General features: G+C 43.0%; 2 protein-coding genes across 2 annotated transcripts in view; one reads left to right on the top strand and one right to left on the bottom strand.

Annotated features, from left to right (window-relative positions):
* rtbdn (retbindin) overlaps window positions 1-10,151 on the top strand; it is a 12,106-nt gene extending 1,955 nt beyond the window's left edge. Inside the window, exons 4-6 of the mRNA XM_079520341.1 lie at window positions 326-454; window positions 1,287-1,383; window positions 8,445-10,151. Of these exons, the coding sequence (XP_079376467.1) occupies window positions 326-454; window positions 1,287-1,383; window positions 8,445-8,819 (601 nt within the window). The 3' untranslated portion in view covers window positions 8,820-10,151. The remainder of the gene's footprint in view (window positions 1-325; window positions 455-1,286; window positions 1,384-8,444) is intronic.
* Window positions 10,152-20,741: 10,590 nt separating this feature from the next.
* On the bottom strand, window positions 20,742-22,591 carry junbb (JunB proto-oncogene, AP-1 transcription factor subunit b). The gene has a single exon (XM_079520590.1). The coding sequence runs from the start codon at window positions 22,245-22,247 to the stop codon at window positions 21,270-21,272; it is 978 nt and encodes a 325-aa protein (XP_079376716.1). The 5' UTR covers window positions 22,248-22,591; the 3' UTR covers window positions 20,742-21,269.
* Between the last annotated feature and the right edge of the window lie 212 nt (window positions 22,592-22,803).

Below are 22,803 nucleotides of genomic sequence, written 5' to 3' on the forward strand. Positions count from 1 at the left end.
AGCAGGGCCTATAGCCTACCCTGGATAGAATGTTTTAAAAAGGCTCATGTTTGTATCTTTTAACCACTGAAGCCCTATTTTATACCTCATTGTACAATGGCGTTGCACTCCAAAACAACTGAAATGTGTTGGGAGGTTGTAAATCTGCTATGTTCATTTTTTTGTTTTTTAATGTTTGCCTTTAATGACATGCACAAAACAGGGACACCAGGTTAAAAGTGGTTAAGCGTGCATCACTCTCTCTGTCCTCTCAACTAACCCACCATATTTCTCTCTCTCTCTCTCTCTCTCTCTCTCTCTCTTGTTACCTCCACTCTGTCCATAGCTGCGAGGGCTTCCTGACGCGTGTGTCCTGTTTCTACCGCTGTTCCCCTGACGCGGCCCGCTGGCCACACCCTCAGCGGCGATCCTACGTCCAGGCGGTGCCTCTTTGTCACAGCTTCTGCCGTGACTGGTGAGCCAACAGATTGCGATCAGGGACCTCCGGGTCATGATCAGCACATTCCCCGGTTGTTTGTATCTGTCCCCATCTCTTTTTTATATCCCAGTGGACACCTCAACCTGTAGTTAGTGTAACGTAACCCTAACATGATGCTAGGGTACACCTAACCTGATGGTAACCAGGTTGCTTGTGGTGCCATTATAGCAGTGGATGAAATTTTAATAAACTGCAGGTGGCAAATAATGACATGTAATCTTCCTGAAACTCTCAAGATGGAACACTGCAAGTGAAATGTTTGTGACTAAAAATGTAACCACCTTTCATGCTGTATTGAGGAATTCTATGTTTAGATTCATGTGTAGACTGAAGGCGTCAAAGAATGTGTTAATTGTGTCCTCAATTAACATCACAGAGTGATACAATTTTTCATCTTGCTTTTGGAAACACCGGAGGCAATGATTATATGTTTTTAATTGATCTGGGGAGGGGGGGGGGGGCGTATGGAGTGAAAATAGTCTGGTACATAGGCTATCTCTGTGTTTTATTGTTTATTGTTTAAAGTTTAGAGTCGCCCAAACCTAATGTTAGGGGTACTCTAGGCTTTATCCCTAACATTGTGCATAGGCAATGTTATACTGTGCAGTATGCATTGTATTCAGACCTACAGTATGTAATTCCTATGTATCACATATACCTCAAATTACACATTAGCAACTTAGTACTCCAGTATACAGGAGTATATCTTTGGAGGAGAAATACAGTTGAGCATTGCAACATTACAAAAGGCATAATCGTTTAAAAGATAGCACTGGATTACTCACTTTGTTTTGACCCTTTTTTCCAGGTTTGAGGCCTGCAGGGTGGACTTGACATGTGCACGTAAATGGGCCACAGACCCCAGGGGCCAGAACTGCACTGGGATGTGCATTCAGTATCAGCAGGTAAGTGGTGACAATGACACATGCATATTCTTTTCTACAGTCAGCTTGGTTACATGTGTACACTCTCTGAGTCTCAAATGGATGAAGTGACAATGAGGATTTTACCGTTTAGGAATCAGGTCCCCCCTGTTAAAATGTACTATATGAATCACAATAAAGCACAAGAATGCAATTATATAATTGTTCTCTTGTACCTCTTCTGCCTTAATTGAAAATGTGTTATTTTAGAACTGTAGCCTGAAACAAAACATGTGAACCGACGTCTACTGACCTAAATACTTGTTACGCATGCAAATTTCCCAGTCTAAGATTTAGCCAAAGCATATCCACTTCAGCCAAAAAAATACTTTGGTTTTGGCTCGATCAACAATGCATCACTTGTCCTGTGGACAGACAGAGGTTGGCATGCTGTTGACTGACCTCAAAACTCAAGGTTATTCATACCCAGACCCAGACTGTGGGCCAGACGCTGAGCTGCAGTGGGTAGTGGAGTGGGGGTAGTTGGTGTAGTGGGTGCAGTTGTGTGCAGGGTGTAGCTGGTGAGGGGGTTTGGCTGTCATAAAACGACTAGGTCATGCTTCAGTGGCCAGAGGCTGGCTGGCTGATATGGAGAGAGACAGGACTGGTGCACACACGCACAAACGTGCACACACGTACACGCACAGACATAAAGCAGCACCGCATGTGCAAGCAAGCACGCACGGCATTGTACGCACCAGATATACCTACACATTCATATGGGTTCACTGGTTGATTCCAGATGATGATTAGAAACTAAATTAGAAAATAGGAGAGTATAGATTCAGAGAGGCAACTGAGATAACAGGTAATTTCTCAATGTGTGTGTACACACACCTTGGTGAAGTATTTAGACCTGTCCTCGCTCAAATTATACATTAATATGTGTGTAAATGTAGATCAGAACAGATTTCGATTTATATTAGGATAATATAGGAGGCTTCACTTCTGCTTTATCGCTTGCTCATGATCAGAGCTTTCATTCTCCAGACTGTATGATGAAATTTGCTAGACTAAAAATTGCTAGAGGCAACAGTCTGGCGACACGAGACTAATACACAGTGGACAGGCTATGGTCTTCAGTATGTTTTTATGTAAACAGACCAGACCTACTGTCGCATCACATTACATGTGCAGTGCATGCCCACAGACTCAAACCAGTGGCACCAACAATTACGATATTTAAGAGCTGCCCCTAATTTCCCCACTAAATTTACCAGGTGAGGCTTTCTGTTGGGCTCATGTCTCTTTCAGCAGGGCCAAGCTCCATGTAACTCCCCAATTACTGTGGTGCAATAATTCATCTAACTAATCGATAAAAAAATGAAAAGATAGATAAAAGAAATACCGGAAATAGCTCATCTACAAGCAACGTGAGGCAACACATTGTGAGCTGGTAGATCAGCTATTTTGGCCTTTTTCACTTGACAACATTTTATAAAGTATTACATAGCGCTTGGGTTAATCAGACTAATCGATTTAGTCGATCATAAAAGATCTATTTGAAAACGTTCTGCATTGATTCAGTGCAATCCTAATAGGGAATAGGGCATAGGGGCCATTAAATAAAAAATATCTCTCAGCTGAAACCGCGAATAGGGGCCTTGCCTGATCAAGACTTCAAGAAAGGCTGAGAACGAAAAAGGGGCATGATGAGTCCCTAACAGCCAGTCCACTTACATGCAGTGGTGGAAAAAGTACCCACATTTGTTTTACTGAGGTAAAAGTATCAATGTAGATTAGAATGTAGAAAGTACAAGTTAAAGTCTGGAGTTCAAAATGTACTTGAGTAAAGTACAAAAGTATTGGCATCAAAATGTACTTAAAATAGAAAATGTAGAAAGTACAGAATGTCCAATTTCAAGTTTCCAAATGTATACAAATCTTTTGAAAATAGCAGATCTACAAGCTCACAATGAATCGTGGTTAATGTATGTTTTGTAATAATAATAAAAAACTACAAAGTAACAATAACTAGTTTTCAAATAATTGTAGTGGAATAAAATTACAATATTTGGATCCGAGATGTAGTGGAGTAGAAGGAAAAGTATTGGAAATAGGAAATACTCCAGTAAAGTACAAATACCTCAAAATTGTACTTAAGTACAGCACTTGAGTAAATGCACTTTCCACCACTGCTTAGATGCAGCCCAATAAACCATATCTGCAGTGTTCCAAATTCCAGTTAATTTCAAGAGTGTAAGAATGGACATCTTTACACTATGAGTAAAATTAACACTCAGAGTTTGTCATGTACCAATGGCTCCTTCCCCTAGAGACAGTTTTGGATTTCAGAGTGGTAATGCTTGACTTGGTGTCTTCCTCTGAGACGGCAGAAAATTAGGAACTCGGGTGCATTCGCAGCATCTGCAACGGTAAATTGAGCTGACAGCAATTTGTGTGTGTGACTGCATGTGTGTGTGTTGTGGCCTGGGTGTGTGTGTTGTGGGTGTGTGTGTGGGTGTAATGCACAGGGAAGCTTAAATCGCAGGCATGCACAAAAATTATTCACGCAAAAGCACGCCTCTCTGTGCAGGTGTCCATTTATGTGTGTAACAACATATAAGAAAATGTTCTCCCTAGTAGATTGCTGACTGGTTGATTACATGGCCATGACTGTAGACATTTTGCATAGAAATTCGGTATAAAACGAATGCATTCACACCAGTGTGGACACAAATATACTGTAGATACGCAAGCGCACATGCACACGCAGTCACGCACGCACGCACGCAGTCACGCAGTCACGCACGCACGCACGCACGCACGCACGCACGCACGCACGCACGCACGCACGCACGCACGCACGCACGCACGCACGCACGCACGCACGCACGCACGCACGCACACACACACACACACACACACACACACACACACACACACACACACACATACACACCAGCATGCTGAGTGCTGACAGGTGTTCACATTAGTCAGTAACCTCTAACATCTATAAGAACTGACGTGATTCTGCAATAAACGTCTCACACACACCACTGTGTTGTTATGCCTCTGTGAACCAGATTCAAACTGCCATTATAGAAAACATCACTCCACCATTAACATAAACAGAAATATCAACATATTTCCGAGGTAAGGGAGACGCTAATATGTTTGCAGCCACAAGGCCACTAACAGTAGGCTGCAAGATAGTTCTTACATTACTAACAGTAGGCCTACCCAGACAATCATTCATTAATTGTCTGGTTAATTGAAGTAGAATCTCGGAGCGTGGTCTCTGTTAGGTAGACTATTCTAATTATACTGTGTTTTTTTGTCATATATTAAGATATGATGTAACTTAACAACTTTAGTTTTATTCAACCAAGGTTCATGTTTTAGGTTGTTATTAGAGAAGGTGAAAGATGAGTGTTAAACTTTTCTCATTTGCTCCATTCTTTTGTTATAACGACTTTGGCTATTTTTGACAGGGGGGCGGGGCATTCGAACATGGGGCTAAATATCTTCTTATCGTCTTTTTGACAAACTTTTACAGCGATTTCGTTATTATTATTTACAATAGTCCTAATACACCCAGGAAATTACATCTGGCCACAAAAGATCACGGGATCTATTGAATGTGAAGGGTGAGGTGACAAACATATTGAGCCTACGACACACAGTATGGCACCCCCCTAGTAGTCAGTTGTTCGTTGGACCCACTTGGACCCAAGCTGTTCCCTAGCAACGCAATTCCACTGACAAGGTCTATGGCTGTTGTTGAATATTATCTCGTATATGCTGCTGAATCACACCTTTTTTCCCTTATTGCTATCAGATTGTTATCGGAGGTATCAGTGTACACTACAGAATGTAGCACCTTAAATACAATAACTGCCTTCCAGCTATGAAATGGAATAATTTCCTGACTTCATATGAAACACCACAACGTTTTGGATTTGCATGCTACTATTCTTCATTCTTATTGCCAAAACATAAACATGCTGCTACAAAAATAAATGTGAGGACAAAGGCTTTACTAATTGACGGTATACCTTTATACCATGGCCTACATCACTCGTTTTCTTAGTGCTCTAATAGAGGGTATGCGCATGCATAAAGTGAGTGGCAAAGTGAGCTTAATGTTGTTTAACGTTGTTTAATGCAATCAGATAGGACTTTTCTGTTTGGGTGTATGGGCTGCCACGGACAAAAGCAATTTTTTTGCCACTCAGTAGGCGTTCCCACATAACTTCCAGGTATGATGATGATGTCACGCGCATACACTCCATACCCGTTTATTTGGGCTAAATGCCCAAATTGTAAATTGACCCCCATAGCACAAAACCTTAGCCAGTGAAATGAAAACACCTAATTTCCCTTTCTACCTGGAGCAGGTGGTGGTTAAGACATTAGACACACACGGAAATTAAAAGTCAAATTATTTGTAAAGACATATACATAAACATAACTTCACGCACGCACGCACGCACGCACGCACGCACGCACGCACGCACGCACGCACGCACGCACGCACGCACGCACGCACGCACGCACGCACGCACGCACACACACACACACACACACACACACACACACACACACACACACACACACACACACACACACACACACACACACACACACACACACACACCTTTGGTCTGTAGGGAATCTATGCTTTTTTATCACAGCTTATCGCATGTTTTAAATTGGATGTCATGGAGCTTGACATTTGGGACAATGCCATTGATTGGAGATAGTGCAGGACAAAATAGAATAGAATAGAATGGGATAAGATAACATAGCATTAAATTGGATAGGAAAGGATAGGGTATAGCCCTGGGAAATTTCACCCTCTCACTTATTTGATCACACCCTCGCTGCCTAAGCTACTTGAGCTTGTAGTGAATTAGCTTTGGCAGCTAACCATGCCTGCCAGGGGAATAGTGTGTTTGTGCATCTGTCTTTGTCATGCGTGCGTGCGTGCGTGCGTGCGTGCGTGCGTGCGTGCGTGCGTGCGTGCGTGCGTGAAACCTGAGTGTCAGTCGGATGGTGTCTATCTGGCAGAGTGCATCACTCTTTATCTTCCTCGTCCTTTTAACATGACCTATAATGCTGCTGTTTTTAAGGCCCCCAAGTGACACAGTCTTAATCCTTCAAAGAGACAGGATGAAACATGGGGGGAAGGGGACAGGGTATAAAGGGAAATGAGGAGCATAAGTAAGATATGAAGCGAGAAAATGGAGCAACAGAGAAGAGAAAGTGAGGGGCGTAGAGGGGACAGAAGTGGGTAAGTTGGATGAAGAAGCCTGCAAGGGTGTCAGCATGGAATAGGACAGAAAGGTAGGTGAATAATTGGTGACACTTTCTTAATGAGTGCTTATGAGTCACTTTCCGGGGGAGAGGATGGGAGCTCATTTTAAGCACTGGGAATCATATAGCCTGTATCACTGCCACTTTACTAATGAGCTTTCTCAACCATTTCTAAGAATGTATGCACGGATTCTACTGCAAGGCCTTGCTTAGCCTAAAGCCGTGGTGAATGGGGATGTTTCGCTTGCGCTAGGCAATATCTCCCCTTAATCCGCGAACATTTCCGATTAGAGAAAATTGTAATTTGCCATGCTCCAGGAACCAGAAAGCTTATAGCTCTAGTATGTCAGCAAGAAATAAGGCTTTTTTTATTTTTTTACTAGCGGTGGGGCTATGTCGGTCGGTTCGTTGCCCATCCATTTGTAAGTCCATCCACATTTTATTTCCAATCGACATAACTTTAGAATTACTGGTTGGATTATTTGAGCACTTTCATGAGTATGGCCCCTACTGATTTTGGTGACTTTTCCTCTAGAGCTGTCATTTGGCCAGAAATTTCCACATGCCGTCATTTTACTCCCAAACAACATATCTCAACTACTACTGGATAGCCATGGAATTTGTGCTGCCCAGATAATGGCCAATACTGATTTAGTTGACCCAATGGCCTCTATGAGCCCCTAATGGGCTCTATGCATACACCCATTTTGGAAAGAACTTAGGCCTCTTCCATACTTCCGTCACAGGTGTTACCGATCATACTAATGAAGGCTGTTCCATTCTGGTCAAACAGAGTCAAGATGCTGCTATTGTGCATGTTTGCTCACTGGAAACACTCTGCTACACCAGTAGTGGTTCTCAAAGTGTCCTTGAGTGGGTTCCAAATGGCCCCATACAGGTCTGTAACTCTGAGGGTGTACAAATGGAACACTCAGCTGTCAGCGTTATGGGGGTCCTTGCAATTAAAAACAAAATTGAAAACCACTGTACACTAAATGGAACAGAGCCTTAATTAGTATCATCGGTAACACCAAGGAAGTAGGGAAGTGGCCTGGAAGTAGGAAGAGTGATTCTGTGCGCATAGAGCCCATTGCCCTTTTGATCTCTTTAATTCTACCATCAGTCTTAGTGATGGAGTCTGTGGACCGTACATAGTCGCCATTGTGTTTATAATGAAAAAGGCTCTTGAGGGAACCTGTTTAAAGAACGTATATCAGCCCGTCTGTCCCGAGAATCTGGGAGGGAATCAGACACACATTAATGCAGATAGGCATCATCGGCACAGACTCTTACACCAGCACGGATACTACAGATGTTATCTCCCAGATACCAGCTTGTCAAGGTCATGTCCGCCGAGGGCCTCTAATAGTTCTGCTTCTGTGGGAGATGCGGCATGGTAAAGCAGAGCGGGAAACAAAGGAGGGTGGCAGCGGCATGCTGCCAGGTGCTTACCCTGCCCCCACCTCCACCCCATCTGACTCGTAACACCTGGCAGCAGAGGGTGTTTGTTTTCAAGGCCGGTTCTGGCCTGTTACGTTTTTGTGAAAATCAATAGTTCCAATTTCACTAAGTGGCTTCGGGCCAGGGCGGGCAGCCTTGGTTTTAAAAACGCCACAAATAAGTGTGATCCAAGAGGACTATGCAGGAGCGTGCGTGGTCAGTCATGTGGGTATATTTTACCTGTGTGTGTGTGTGTGTGTGTGTGTGTGTGTGTGTGTGTGTGTGTGTGTGTGTGTGTGTGTGTGTGTGTGTGTGTGCCTATGCATGTGCACGTGCGTGTGTAGATATACCAGCACGGCAGGGACCTGTGCGAGAGCCTGTGGGGGGACGCGTTCACGGCCGTGGAGGACGAGGCCGAGGAGCGGTCCGGCGAAGAAGGGCCGGACGGCGGCCGACCCTGCGGCTGCCTGACCCTCAGCCCGTCGGACAAGGACGTGATGGCCGCCCTCCGGGCCCAGGAGGAGGACCCCGAGGAACTGGACACCACCAAGAGCGGCCTGCCGCAGTACCGTGCCCCCTGCCTGCTGACCAAGCTGCCCCGGGCCGCCACCACACTGCCCCCGCAGGCCAGGAGGAGCGGCGGACGACACGGCAACTCTGTGCTGCGCAAGCGCTCCATCGTGGTGGACGACGTGGAGGGCAGCGGCAGCGGCTTGTAGAGAGCCTCGGAAGAGAGAGGAACACCATGGGAAGGTTCATGAGTGACGGTGTCTGGTTGTTGATTGAGAATTGAAGACCACCACCCACCACCCCCACCGCCACCACTGATAATATGTAACACTGGGACTATAGGATTATTACCTCATACACTTAATCATAACGTAATTATTCACCGCCGCTTTCAAATACAAGCTCCATTTTCCAAGTGTAACTAAATCTATTACAAGTCAGTCCTGCAACACCATCTACACTTCAACAGGTAAACTAACCTGGCATTAAGGAACAGGCTGTTACGGAGGACGGGCTTTCAATTTCATCTGTAGGGCAGAATCGCCACAAGGGAATAATGTGCACTGCTGTATGTTAAAGCAAAAATATTCTACTTTTCTCAATCTCAAGCAAATCTCCTTGTTTTATAATAAGATTCAATAGCTTTAGAGCACGGTGAGAAGATTATCTTCAGACTGAACTTTTGAACATAGGCAGTTATTTGGTGAAGTATGAATATCACCCAGGATATAAACCCAATGGTCTAACATTTGTTAGGAGATGCACATAAAGCCATGACAGACTTTATATTCTAAAGTTTAAAGGTAGATGATGCTAGACACGTACAGCTAACTATAAGTTCACACTGTCAGATGTTCACACAGTGTTAGTGTACTATACTGTAGGCCTAGTGGTTGGGCTTCACTGACTTAGATGATTTCATGTTGTAGTTGTCAATCACATATGAATGTTCTTTAAGCCAGGATTTAGTCCCCAGAACCTTACACATCATTACAAATGTAAGGTCTATGACAGTAACTAACTACACATTATACATTGAACAATTGAAGTCTTTCTTGTCTTTTTGACCATCTTTTAAGGCAATTTAAAACTGCATGTTAATCGGTTGTAGATCTCAGTGTTGTGATAGTGTCTACTGTGCTGTACATGTCATGGTATTTGATGGCGGAGAAGGGCATACTGTTATGTAGAGCGTAATCCTTCCCCGGTTTCGCTGATTCTGTGTGATAACAGCCTCGCAGAGGCGTACTTCTTAATGGAAGGATATTTTGGATTTCAAGATTTCAAGTCGAACCACAGTGGTATACTGTATAGCGGCAACGTTAAGGTTTGAGAATGCATCACCGATGTACTGTGGAGTGGCTGTTTCCTTTTATTTTATTTTTCATAATGATGTAAAGCAAGGCTAGAGCCAAATGTGGTTAGATGTAAATGTTTTGTCGGGCGAACATAAAATAAAGGGATTATGATTGTCTGGTTCATGGCCAACTTCTTTCTTCTGCTTTTCCTTTTCTCAATAAAGACACGATTTCTAAATGTCACCCTAGCCCTGTTGTCTCCTTCCTTCCCTCAGCACTTTACCTTGGAGATATTTATTTCTTTACCTTATGAAAGCCTTCTCATTATGAGCATATCAGCAGTACAGCATCAGCGTCTGGAAAGGTCTGCACTGCTTACTTCACACAGTAGCACATAATGACAGCATCTATCACTCCTTTCCTCCCCGTCTGCCGGTCTCTGCTGCTCTTCACGCTGTACACAATTCAGGGCCACGTTGGTAATTAACACATCCATCTCTCCCTCGCCGCAGCCGTGCATGTAATACACGTTTTACACCTACATGTCTCTTAACACCAAAATCAAATGTCTGTAACACATTTTTTTGTTCTTGAATAATAGATTTACTTAAAACACACAACAATGCTAAATCATAGTAACGTATAATAAACACTGCAATGCATTAGAACAGTGTTCTTATTATAATGTTTTACAATTATGATGATAATTATAATACACTATATCCTGGCCAAAAGAAGAAGTCTGTGTGAGTGACTACAGTAGCATAATGATACTCATAACCTTATAAGTCAGGCTTTATATATGATTACATTAAGGGTACCTACAGTATACAGTATATGTTTATTAATAACTACAATATTGTGTTATAAGCAGATAATAATGCATTCCCACTACATTATAAGTCATAAAATGTGTTATACTAAAATGTGCTTCGCTCTCTGGGGACAGAACAATGAAGTGTCCTGTATGAGTTCTTATAACTATAATTAAACCAGTGTTACAGGCAGATTATGAAACATACTTGAGTGTGTTACCAAAAATGTTTGTAAAGACCAGAAATTATTAATTTAGTATTATGATACTTTATGTACTCTAGTACACAGGAAGGTGCAAGACAGAATGACCAGAGCCAGTCAGGGACTAAACTTAAATAGCATAACTGTTTGTCTAATTCACACTAAGGTGAGCATGAGAATTTGGTTGACCCGAGTTACCTCGGAAATACATAAACAAGGTCATGGGAGTAATGGAGAGCTCAAGCCCCCCTTCTCTGACTGGGGCCTTCGGTGGATAGCACGGAGTACAAAGCAGGCTTATTGGTAAGTCTATTCTTGCAAAACATTACCTCGCATAAGGGAAACCGCAGATTGGTTTGCTCTAGTCTTTTTCATAAAAATCATACATAATCATACATAATCGTACATAATCATACATAGTCATACATAATCGTACATAATCGTACATAATCGTACATAAGCACAACATCAATATAGAACTCTTTTTTGTTGCCATATCAAGACAGCCTTATCACTGACAGGCCAATGGTTCACTGACACAACATGACATTTGTGTTTACTCTCCCTTCCATAGTTTAAAGAGGGAATTCAAATGTTCTCGTTCATACGTGCATGTATGAAATCAAGCATATAAAATGTGTTCTAAGCAGCCTCATTTGTAATAATGGTCTTTTGAAGATTAGCTCCAGTTAATACAATACAAGTGGGCCTGTCCCTAAATCACTGCAAATCCTTCTACATCAGGCAGGTTTGCAGCATTGGGAACAACAGGCCCTCTGGAGTTTCTCCTCTCAAAAGCTTTTCAGAAATTCAATTATGAGTGCTGGCACTGTGTGGCGGGTTGTATTGTCACTGCTCTGCTTACGGGAATGTATTCCTCAATTTCCCTTTAAGACATGCATAACATTTAAATCTCATTATGCTAGTACTGCTTGTGATGATTTGCACTTCAACCGCCTTTTCACAAATAGGAATTAAGATGTAATGATTCTTTGAAAAGGAACACAAAAAACACACATTTTCATTAGGACTGAGACCATTTAGAAAGGCCTTTGTGAAATTAAGGTGAGTAGGGACTTGAAACCATGTGACGCTCATCTTTAAAATGTGCTTCGCTCTCTGGGGACAGAACAATGAAGTGTCCTGTAGCTGAAAATATGCTGAAGAAAAGCAGTGCGTAAGTCCGTAAGAGCATTTAGACCAAAATGTGCCAGAAATGATTTTCCTGGTAAAAGCACTTAGAGTGAGGTGTCATGGCTGAAAGTCTAAAGTCTGAAGTATGTCCTTTCTGAATGACATCAAACAGGAAATGACAGAACAGACATGGAGGAGGTGCACACGCACACACGCGCACGCACACGCACACACACACACACACACACACATGCAGTTTGCTAGACGCAGATTCAAGCAAGATTTTTCAAGACTCTAAATTTGCTTGTCCCAAAAAGCACAATCTATTTATATTAGACAGAGCACTGACTGCAGTATAAGCAGAATTATATAAATATATAAACAATACAAGATTAAAATGCTATAAATGTGATGTTGTATAACACAGTGGCAATCAGTCACCATACCCACTAGAAATACCTTAGTTGACGACTTTAGTTGGATGGACGGGGAATAAATCAATTCTTGCATCTATTAATCCACGCCTACTGATGATGTAACCACTACCTGTGGGGGACTCTAAACCACAGAGAGGTTATTTTTTTCTGTTCCAACATGGTCTGAAGGGAATAATGTTTCCCGACACCCATAAGCTTCCTGGCCCAATTATCCTCATCAGGTCTCTTGGTTGGGAATGAAGCATGGTGGGTTTAACCAGGTGGGGTGGTCGTTGGCATCAAAACCAGGTCAGTGCAGGCCCACAGAGGGCCATGCAGCATGAATTGGGCTGATTGACTGAGGTTCTTATGGCAACTCTTTGTTCTGTTCTATATCTTGCCATGAGACCAGGGCCATGTGACACCTGTCTCCCTGGAAGAAGGGAGGACGTACTGTAATGCTTGGTAATATATGGGCTATGCTACTCAATCGTACGATGGAATCGGGCACTGAAAATAGACAATCTATACAAGCTCAAAATATTGAAATGCAGCGCATAGTTAGACTATTTTGGGGCACATGAGTCGGTCGCACACACAGAATAAATCTGTGACAACTTTCATTATTTTGAGTGTTTTCGAAGTAAGTATGTGGATGTGATGATGTGTGTTTAAAATCGTTATTTCTGCCAGGCCGAAGGTCATGGGATGGAGATTATGTTTTTACCTCTGTCTGTCCGTCCGTCCGTCCGTCCGTGACAACTTTCATTATGTTGAGTGTTTTAGAAGTAAGTATGTGGATGTGATGATGTGTGTTTAAATCTTTAACCTTTCTGCCAGGCCGAAGGTCATGGGATGGAGATTATGTTTTTACCTCTTGTCTGTCTGTCTGTCTGTCTGTCTGTCTGTCTGTCTGTCTGTCTGTCTGTCTGTCTGTCTGTCTGTCGTCCGTCCGTCCGTCCGTCCGTCCGTCCGGAGACATTGTCGCAAACCACTGGACCGATCATTGGCACATTTCTCATGGCCAATAGTCATGGACACCACTATAACACACCGCTTTACATTTTAACCATAGGTCGTACAATTCAAATGCCGTATGGCCCAACTACATTTTTTTCTTTTCTTTTTTTTTCGTTTTACAAAACACTTTTTGTTCCTATAGATTTTGTCCAAAACTCACAAAAATCACTGCACACTAGTTTATCTTTCGAGTCATGTGATGCAGAGGTATCATACACAAAACACAGAGAGAGAAGCACGTCTTTTTTGGCAGATCCCAAAATCAAAACAGGTGCTCTTTGGTATACGAGGGGTAAACTAAACTTGGTGCATAAAAAAGAAAGCAACCAGTAAATGTAAAAGCCTTTATTGTCATAGCTAATGCATAGCCCAAAGTGAAAATAAAATGCAACTATGTGTTGTGGCACACAGCTAATTCATCAGGGTGACTAAACATACATGTAAGTGTGAAACAAATAGGCCTAAGAGATATGTGCTGTACGGACCAAACCTTTCTAGTTCATAATGCTACTCCTCCACCACTGAAGACATTGTTCTAAGATTAAGCAGGATTACAAGGTCAAACACAAGGGGACAGTGTATCATTCCTAAACTATGTACTACACAATCTGCTTTCTTATTTAAAGCTGTGAAAGAATGGAATAAGCTGCCCAGTGTTCTGATATGCTGCGGTGTACAGACTTTAAAACCTTTTCCCACAAAGATAAAAAGTGGATTTTGTGTGACCAGACATTTGCACTACCTCTGTATTTAGTGTTGTTTATTGCAGTGTGTGCGTTTGTGCACGTGTTGCTGCGGGTTAGGGAAAGTGGAGGTTTTATTGTAATTGATTGGTTTTGTAATTCATATGTTTTTCATATTATTGTGCATTTTAGATTCTATGTATATTTACATGTAGGATGGTGATGTCGATAAGTCCAATCGCCTGTCCGTCCATCTGTCCATGCACCCGCCACTTTGGTTTTGCAAACAACATGTCTCAGAAATCACTGACTGGACTGCCATCCAATTAAGATTTCACCTTCTCCTGGGACTGACCATGGCTTTTCCTATAGTGCCACCATTAGGCCAACATGTCCACTTGCACACAAGATATCTCAAAATGTAATGGGCATATTGCAATACAATTAATATAATTTTTTGTAATTTGTACACTCTTATCCAGTGAAGCTTAAAAGGTGCTCGTAGCGCGCCACCGAGTGGCGCGCTACGAGCTTGTAGGTCTGCTATTTCAAGATTGGATTGAAAACAAACAACAGATTAAATAGATATAGATAGCCAAGAAAACAATTAAGTGCTACAAGCAAACAGAATACATCTCTAAATGATATGTAACCAGCCAACATACATCTGGACAAGATCTTAAATATACAGTATACAAAGTATACAGTACACAGAAATAAGATGTTGGAGTCTGAAGAGGTGAGTTGTCAGACTATGAATATTGGGGAGTGATATGTAGTCCTGACTGAGGGACACAGCTTAAAAGCCAAGGAGCATTGTCAGGGTGTCATAAGGGTTATAGGGCTGAATCAGATCCTTCAACTATTGACAATGTCCTTGGTCACCTTGTAAGGCCTGGCCATCATTAGTGTTTTGAATTGGAGGCGTACTGGAACCACTAGCCAGTGGAGGGAGTGCAGAAATGATGGCAGACCACCGACCAAGTTGCAAGTGTCAAGATGACTAGGCCTGTGTTCTGACTATAGCAATATACAAAATGCTGCCAAGTTGCCACTGAAGTGTTGCTCAAGCCACACTACATCAATGAAAAGGGAATGACTAATGGCAGTAATTAGTTCTTCTCCCATTTATAAAGTGGGGAGAGAGAAGGGGAGTAGAAATGGTGAAACAAAAACATTGTTGGAGTGAGAGAAAAGTTGAGGCCAACACAACACCTTTGATTTGTAGGGGTGTGTCACACACTCACCATGCAGAGAAGTGTTGGGCTTCGTACACACCTACACAACAAATGTTCGTCCGTGTGTGATGCCTGATTGCTTTTTGATTGCTGCTCCAATTCATTTTCAATGGGAGTGACATGGTTTGACCAAACATTTTTGTTTGATGAGGGGGGAAATGAAATTAAATGAAATGAAATGATTACTATATTTACCCAGGGTATCTGGGCTAAGCTCAAGAACTTGTTTCCAGCCAGGCCCTGCTCATAGAACATTTCATCATAGTGGTTCAATGCCTTGTTCAAGGGCACTTTGAACAAGCGGTCCGACGGTAATTTTAACGTGTCGGACCGCTGATTCGAACTGGCGACCTTCCGGTATCAAGACCGCTCCGCAATCCGTTCGGCCACCGCTGCCACAATCATGGAGCAATCAGCAATTAGTGATCAAACACAAATGTTTGATCAAACCATGTGACTCCCATTGGAAAAGCATTGTGGTGGCCCAAAAAAACAAAAAAAAAACGTTTGGTACGTGTGAATGAGGCCCTGGGCATCAGGGTGAACGCAGCATTAGGCTTGGATAAGGAGCTGGGCCAGACTCCTTGGTGGGGAAGGGTCTGACTCTGATCCTTCGTATGTTGTAAAAGCACATTCACTCTGCCTGCAGGATGAACCCTAAACATTTGAGTGATCCTATGACCTATGGGATAGTAGTGTCATCCGCAAACAAGGCAATATAGCAGTTATAAATGTGAATGCACAGCAGAATACTGATCCTCAATTTAACTTGGAGCGTAAAGATGCCGATATAGCCAGGTGAACAATGTTGCTGTGAGCTTGCTTGTACATACATTTCTGTATGGAAATATGATTAAAGACCTCACACAGCCTTGGGGAGCACCTGAAGCTGTGTGCGTTCCCCATTTGATACAGTAAATGTATCAAAGGCTATATAATTATGCCTGATTTAAATTTGTTTGTACGATGGAGTCCTGTGCCAAAAATAGCCGATCTACAAGCCCCACAGCTTGTCGCATCACTACATGTTGTGAACTTGTAGATCTGCTAATTTCCTCTGTGTGACAGCATTGTACAACAGAGTATGAATTGCCTATACTCTCCATGGATACAAAGTATAACAACATTACTTTCTTTTCTTTTTTGCCAACCCCAATTCAGCGCTTTCTCATTATGTCCAACGGTAATCACCCTCCGGTGTCCAGTCCACACATTAATATTATTGGGCAGATTTTAATTTAATTAATCATGAAATCTTTTTGTTCTCAACTACAGTATTTGACAAAAAACCTTTCCCAGCTGAGTACATAAACAGGAACAACATACGTCCACTAGATGGTAGTATGTACTCACTAACTCATGAGACCATGCACACCAATAACACTGTATTACACTGAGAATCTATGCTTGTCTTTATGGACCAGTGCTTGTATATTGCTGTAATAAATGAAGGCTGCAGTGTATAGAAATTAATTAACAATTGGTGTTTACATCGCGGACAGATAGAAAATGAATAAAATCCGCACATCCAGTCGAGTAAGAGTCTTTGTTTAATGATCAATATACATCGCGGACAGAACACAAGTTCTGCTCTAGTCTGCTCTATTCCTGGTACAGGACTGAACAGGGTCGTGTTTCAGGTGTACATTGCCCTATAGGTGACTAGGTCACTTAATACCTATACAGCCTGCTTTATGACCCGGGGTCCCCCAGGGATCTATACTTGTACCCTTCTTTTTTGTCTTTACACAAAATCTGCAAGCTCACAACTTCTAGACTTTGCGAATGTTCACTTAATTTGGGCAAATATATATGATGTACCCAGAACAGGGTCACTATAGGGTTCATAGGGTTAGGTGCTGATGTACAAACACACCTAACCTGACTGAATTAAAAAGGGTTTGGTGAAAGCAGATATTACAGATGTTATTGGGGTTATGAAGTGGGCATCTCCTATGAGTAATGTCTTGCTGAATTAGATGCACACGACACCTCCAGCAGGCTCAGCGTTCAAATCTGGCATCCTCCTCCACAGCTGTCCACGTTTATAGTACACCCCACATACATTTCCCTGACATTGTCACTCAGCCTTGCCTTTAGCCCACAGCATTCTATCTAATGACCTTACCAGCAATATTCACATGAGATACAATGAAAGAAACAACTGACTTGAAACAAATTACGCTGACACAAGCAACAACAGATGTCTCTTAGTCATGTAAATCCATGAAATGAGACAATTAAGATAAGATAAGATAAGATAAATGATGATTCATGTCTTTGTGACCGGTGTCAAAATCAGGTTTCTCTTTTTGTTTTTTCTTATTTGTTTTTGCATTAATACCCTGTATTATATATCCGTTCAGTGACTTATTCTTATTATTCTTATTATATATATAAATACTTAACGCTGTCGATTGGATGCGTCGGCCTCGGTCACATCTTCATATATGGAAATATGTTCTCGACTCAGTCCAGCAGTTCCACAAAAGATAAAAGACATACATTGCTCTCATGTAACAGTTTGCACATACGTACAACACACCTTCTGAGAATGACGACATATCGCACAATGCCCATGACAAACATCCTACAGTACATTAACTGTTAGTCTTGCCTTGATGCAAACAGTATTATGTTGATGGCAAGAAATTCAAATTTTCATGTACGCTATCGTACCATGTATGCATGGTAATGTGTGCACATTATAGAAATAAATGTACTGAAAAGCTTATTGAACATACACCTACTACACATCACAATTTTGCAACGTATAAAATGATCAAACAGTCTTAAAGGCCTTTGGTATTAACGCAAAAGGTGTCAAGACTATTTGGAACTGTGAAAATGTAGCTACTGTCAAAAATGAATATGAAACTGTAATAACAAGCCCTATAGGCACTTCTAAAACCTTTCCTAAAAACTGGTGATGAAACTCTTGATCCGATTACGGTAAGAAGTTAGAGCCTCAGATGGCCGGGAGGGAGGAGTAGAATGATTCTCTAGAAGAGGAGAGAGAGAGAGAGAGAGAGAGAGAGAGAGAGAGAGAGAGAGAGAGAGAGAGAGAGAGAGAGAGAAGAAGCTGTCTGTGTTTGTGGGAGTAAAAGGGGGCTAGGGGAGAGGAAGGATATCAAACCCACCGAGGAGGCCATTCTACGTCACAGTTCCCACAGTGCATACAGTGTGGGTTGTGGGCTGAGAGTGAGACATGTCAATACTAGGCAGCACAGCTTGAACTGGCCTGTTAATCTTTGCATGTGTTGATGTGATATCATCACAATGCTGTATGTGTATAATGTGTAGGCCCTAGACGTAAGCGAGGAGATCAACACAGTTGTTTATGTTTCATATAACATATTCACCCCTATACACTACTCCAACACACACACATACACGCACATACACACGCACACACACACACACACACACACACACACACACACACACACACACACACACACACACACACACACACACACACACACACACACACACACACACACACACACACAGTACCACCAGATGGTTACCAAAATAACAGATTCCATCTGCATGGCCGTAACAAAATAATAGTGTGCTCTGTATCGCTGATGACTCCATGAATCTTTTCCTGGAATGACACGCGTGTACAAGAAATTATCATTTATTTTTTTAACTATTAGGCTATGCAATTATTTATTCAAACAGGCCCCAATTATTATTTACAATGGTGGCCTGATAAATGGAAGTATTGACTATAGTCAATAACTGTACAAAAACTGTGATATTGCCAATGGATTAATTTAGGTTTATTCAAATGTGTGTAAGGCCTATACATCCCCTTTTATCAGAAACGTATATTGTTTCACAAAAATAGGACTTGTGTGGGTGGTGTATAGGCTACTATCTGATTCTATTTCCACACTAAATGCAAAAACATAGGAGAGCTGTTATAGATGGAAATTAGTCTAATATGAGATGAAAGTAGGCTAAGCCATGTCCTCTCGAAAACAGCTGATGTGAGAGTAGATTCAAACCACAGAATTATATGTTTCTTTTGAAGTGGTTCCTTTTAAGTTTGTGTGAGTGAGAGTCTGTGGACAGTTTGGCTTTTTACGTCATTAACTGCTTAACAGGACAGGACAGAATTTCCCCTGTCCTGTTTCCTGAGACTGTGCAGCTTGTGCACACTCAATACTTCTCCCTTCGACCAAAGCCCGCAACAGGAGGTCTCAACCGCCTGCCAAATATTTTCATTGCTTGGATTAGCCAGACTGTTTGGATAGAACCGTTTGCGTTTGATGACTAATCCTCATTTAAGGCTGCTTAACGGGGACTTTTCCCCATATCCCTCTATATTATGAACGAGGCCGCACATACTTGAACGTTGATGCGTCCCAAAACGTTCATGTCCTTGGCAGCGTCTCCGCCAATCTATTAACACAGATGCTCCACACGCCCACTCGCGCCTACTAGCTGTGCCAAGCAGCGTGGCATCTTGAGACGCCCCCGACATTCCTAAAATCACTGTCACATCCCTTCACGAAGTTCGCGTGCTCTGCTACCGCGCCGAATTATTGATCATGACAGTTTGCATGGATATAAATTAGCCTTTATATGACAGGTGTGTGCAAACGAATTTGTGCGTAAATGAATTGTTTTAGTTTTATCACCGTTTCAGTTAAAGCATTTGGGCTACTGCCTATAACAAAGGTTTTTTTTAAGCCAATTCGCTAATTGGCATAGACATCAGTGACCTACATAGTCTCTGTGATTAGGCTAAATGTAAAACAAATGTGGCATATATCATTGGCTATTATATAGGGTAATCTGTGTTTGTTTCTTACTGACTAGTTATAGCTGTTTAATAGTATGCAGTTTTATGTACCTAATGCTAAAATGAGGCCAATATAATTGAAGGAAATTCCAATCTCATATCAAATTGGCCATATGTCTACTGTACAGAGTGTCGATTGTAATCGACTGTAATGAAACTAGCCTACTTTGCAACATGGGCGGGGGTTCCCAGAAATCCTCCCTTGCTATGACCAACATGCCCAAATATGGACTCGCGCTGCTGGTGCGTAAAGGAAAGGCGTGCGTGCGTGCCTACGCTGAGCGTGTCTGCTGAACGCTGAAACTTCAATGTGCTTTCTTATGCAATAGTTTCTCTCTGACAACAGAGATAAAAAAGAAGGGAAAGCCAATGATATTATATATGAGCCCATTCCTTTAGGTATTGTGTGTTTTACTGTTACTGTGTTGACGTTGTTGAATGAATGCATCGTATGATTGTCCCCAGATTAATAGCAAAAACATTCAAAGAAAAAACATAACGATAATTGCTTCGTTTTTAAAGACACTTTACTTAAATACACCTCATGATCATCACAAATAAAAAAAGGCATTGTAAACATACGACATCATAACAGCTTGTCTGGATCAACCTGACAAACAAAATAACTTATACACATTGAATAGATGCAGCATTGCATGACATTATCATCAGTTGTAAAAGTACAAAGACATACAATAATAATTACTCCCGTTTTATACCATTTGTAACACATGGGCCCATGGATGATTGTGCCTGGTCAGTGTCTGTGTGTTCAGCCCACCATGGGATGCTGCTGCCCGGTTCTATTAGGGTTGAATGGTCCCGTGACCGGTGTCCAGCATCCGGAAGTACCATTACCAAGTCTTTCTTTTTGAACCCTATACATCAGCCTATAAGAGTAGTCTACACATAGCCGACGGCCATGTACTGTACTGCTACCATCTCTATAGCAACAAACCAGCCGATACTCCAGTGCTGCTCATGTAGAACATTACTCCAGTGTTATCACTTCTAAAAAGTTAGTCAGTCACTGTCCTCTAAAATGCCTCCAGCTTGCTGGTCAACATCAGCTGACAGCCGCTGCTGACATGCGTCAGGACTTTCTGTTTGAGCTGGGCGACCTGGTCGCGGAGGACCGACGCGGTGCTGGAAAGCCCCGCGTTGTCGTTCTTCAGCAACTTGACCTTGTCCTCGAGCCGGGCGATGCGCTCCAGCTTGCGCCGCCGGCACTTGGTCGCCGCGAGCCGGTTCCGCAGCTTCTTCCGCTCGGCCTTGATCTTCTCCTGGTTCTCCATGTTGATCGGAGACATCGGAGGCGAGGTGTCGCTGCTGAGCATGTCGGGGACGGTCTGGGGCTCCTCTTTCAGAGCGACGAGCCTCTGCGGATGAAGGCCGGCGTGCTGGAACGGGTGGGTCGAGGTCTGCTGGTGGTGGCTCTGCTGGTGGGGCGGCAGGTAGCTGATCGTGGCCGTGGGGTAGCTGGATGCGGAAGAGAGGTTCGTGTTGGGGCAGTAGGCGTTCAGCGTGGTGTAAATGGGCGGTTCAGGCTGCAGGGAGGAGCCGAAGACACTAGAGGCCGCCGCTGCTGCCGCCGAACACGTCGTGAGTCCGGCTCCGATGGACACGTTCGGAGGGGGTACATGGTTCATCTTGTGCAGCTCGTCCAGCGCCTTCACGAAGCCCTCGGCGAAGCCCTCCTGCTCATTGGTGATGCCCTGGTTGTAGAAGTACTGGCCCGGCGTCGGCGTGGTTATGACGCCGTTGCCGTTCTGGATGATGAGCCTCTCGAGCTCCGGCGAGGCGAGCTTCAGCGACCCCACGTCCTGATGCGCCCCGTGATGGTAGAGGTCAGCCTCGGCTCTCAGCTGGGCTTTCAGGTTGCGATAGGGCTCTGTCAAGTTCAAATTCATATTCTGCTTTAGCAGTTTGTAGTCGTGCATGGCTGCATCTGAGTGGCCGTAAGCCGACAGAAAAGAGTCGTCATGATAAAAAGGTTGCTCCATCTTTGTAGACATTAAAGTCGTAGGAAAAAGTATAAGCTTACCGGCGGTCGCTTATTAGAAACACAGTCTCAGGGGTAAATCAACAAATGTCAGTGTCAGCAGAGAGTTGAGTGCATCAATGCACCTGTCTTCTCTCTCGGCAGTGTGTCCCCAATATAGTTTCAGAAACGGGATTGAATTCAATTCACCCCCGCTACAAAGTGAGAGTGAAACTCCAAGGCGTTGAATAAAGCAGCGGTCCGTTTTAATAAGTGCTGTCCAATATCTGTTCCAATATCTTCACGATCTCGTAGTGGGAACACTTGTCACCCTGTGTGAGAGTGTGTGTTATTTTCTAGGGCTGTGTGCCGGTGAGATCTGTGTTCAAATGTATGCTGGCGGTCACTAACGTGCCTCTTTATATGTATCCAACCCAAGCTGCTGTCAGGGAAAGTAGAGCCTTGTGATTGGACAAGTTGGCCCCGTTCTCCCCGCCCACCATAAGCACGTCGAGTGAGTGACGCTATTGCCGGGAACTGGGAGTGTAAACAAGCCTGTAGGCAAGACAGCAACAGGACAGACTAGCGCA

This window comes from Electrona antarctica, assembly GCF_951216825.1.
Source record: "Electrona antarctica genome assembly, chromosome: 14".
NCBI lineage: Eukaryota > Metazoa > Chordata > Actinopteri > Myctophiformes > Myctophidae > Electrona > Electrona antarctica.

Excerpts from the sequence above, each read along its gene's own strand:
- junbb (XM_079520590.1), bottom strand. The coding sequence starts at position 22,247 with ATGTCTACAAAGATGGAGCAACCTTTTTATCATGACGACTCTTTTCTG.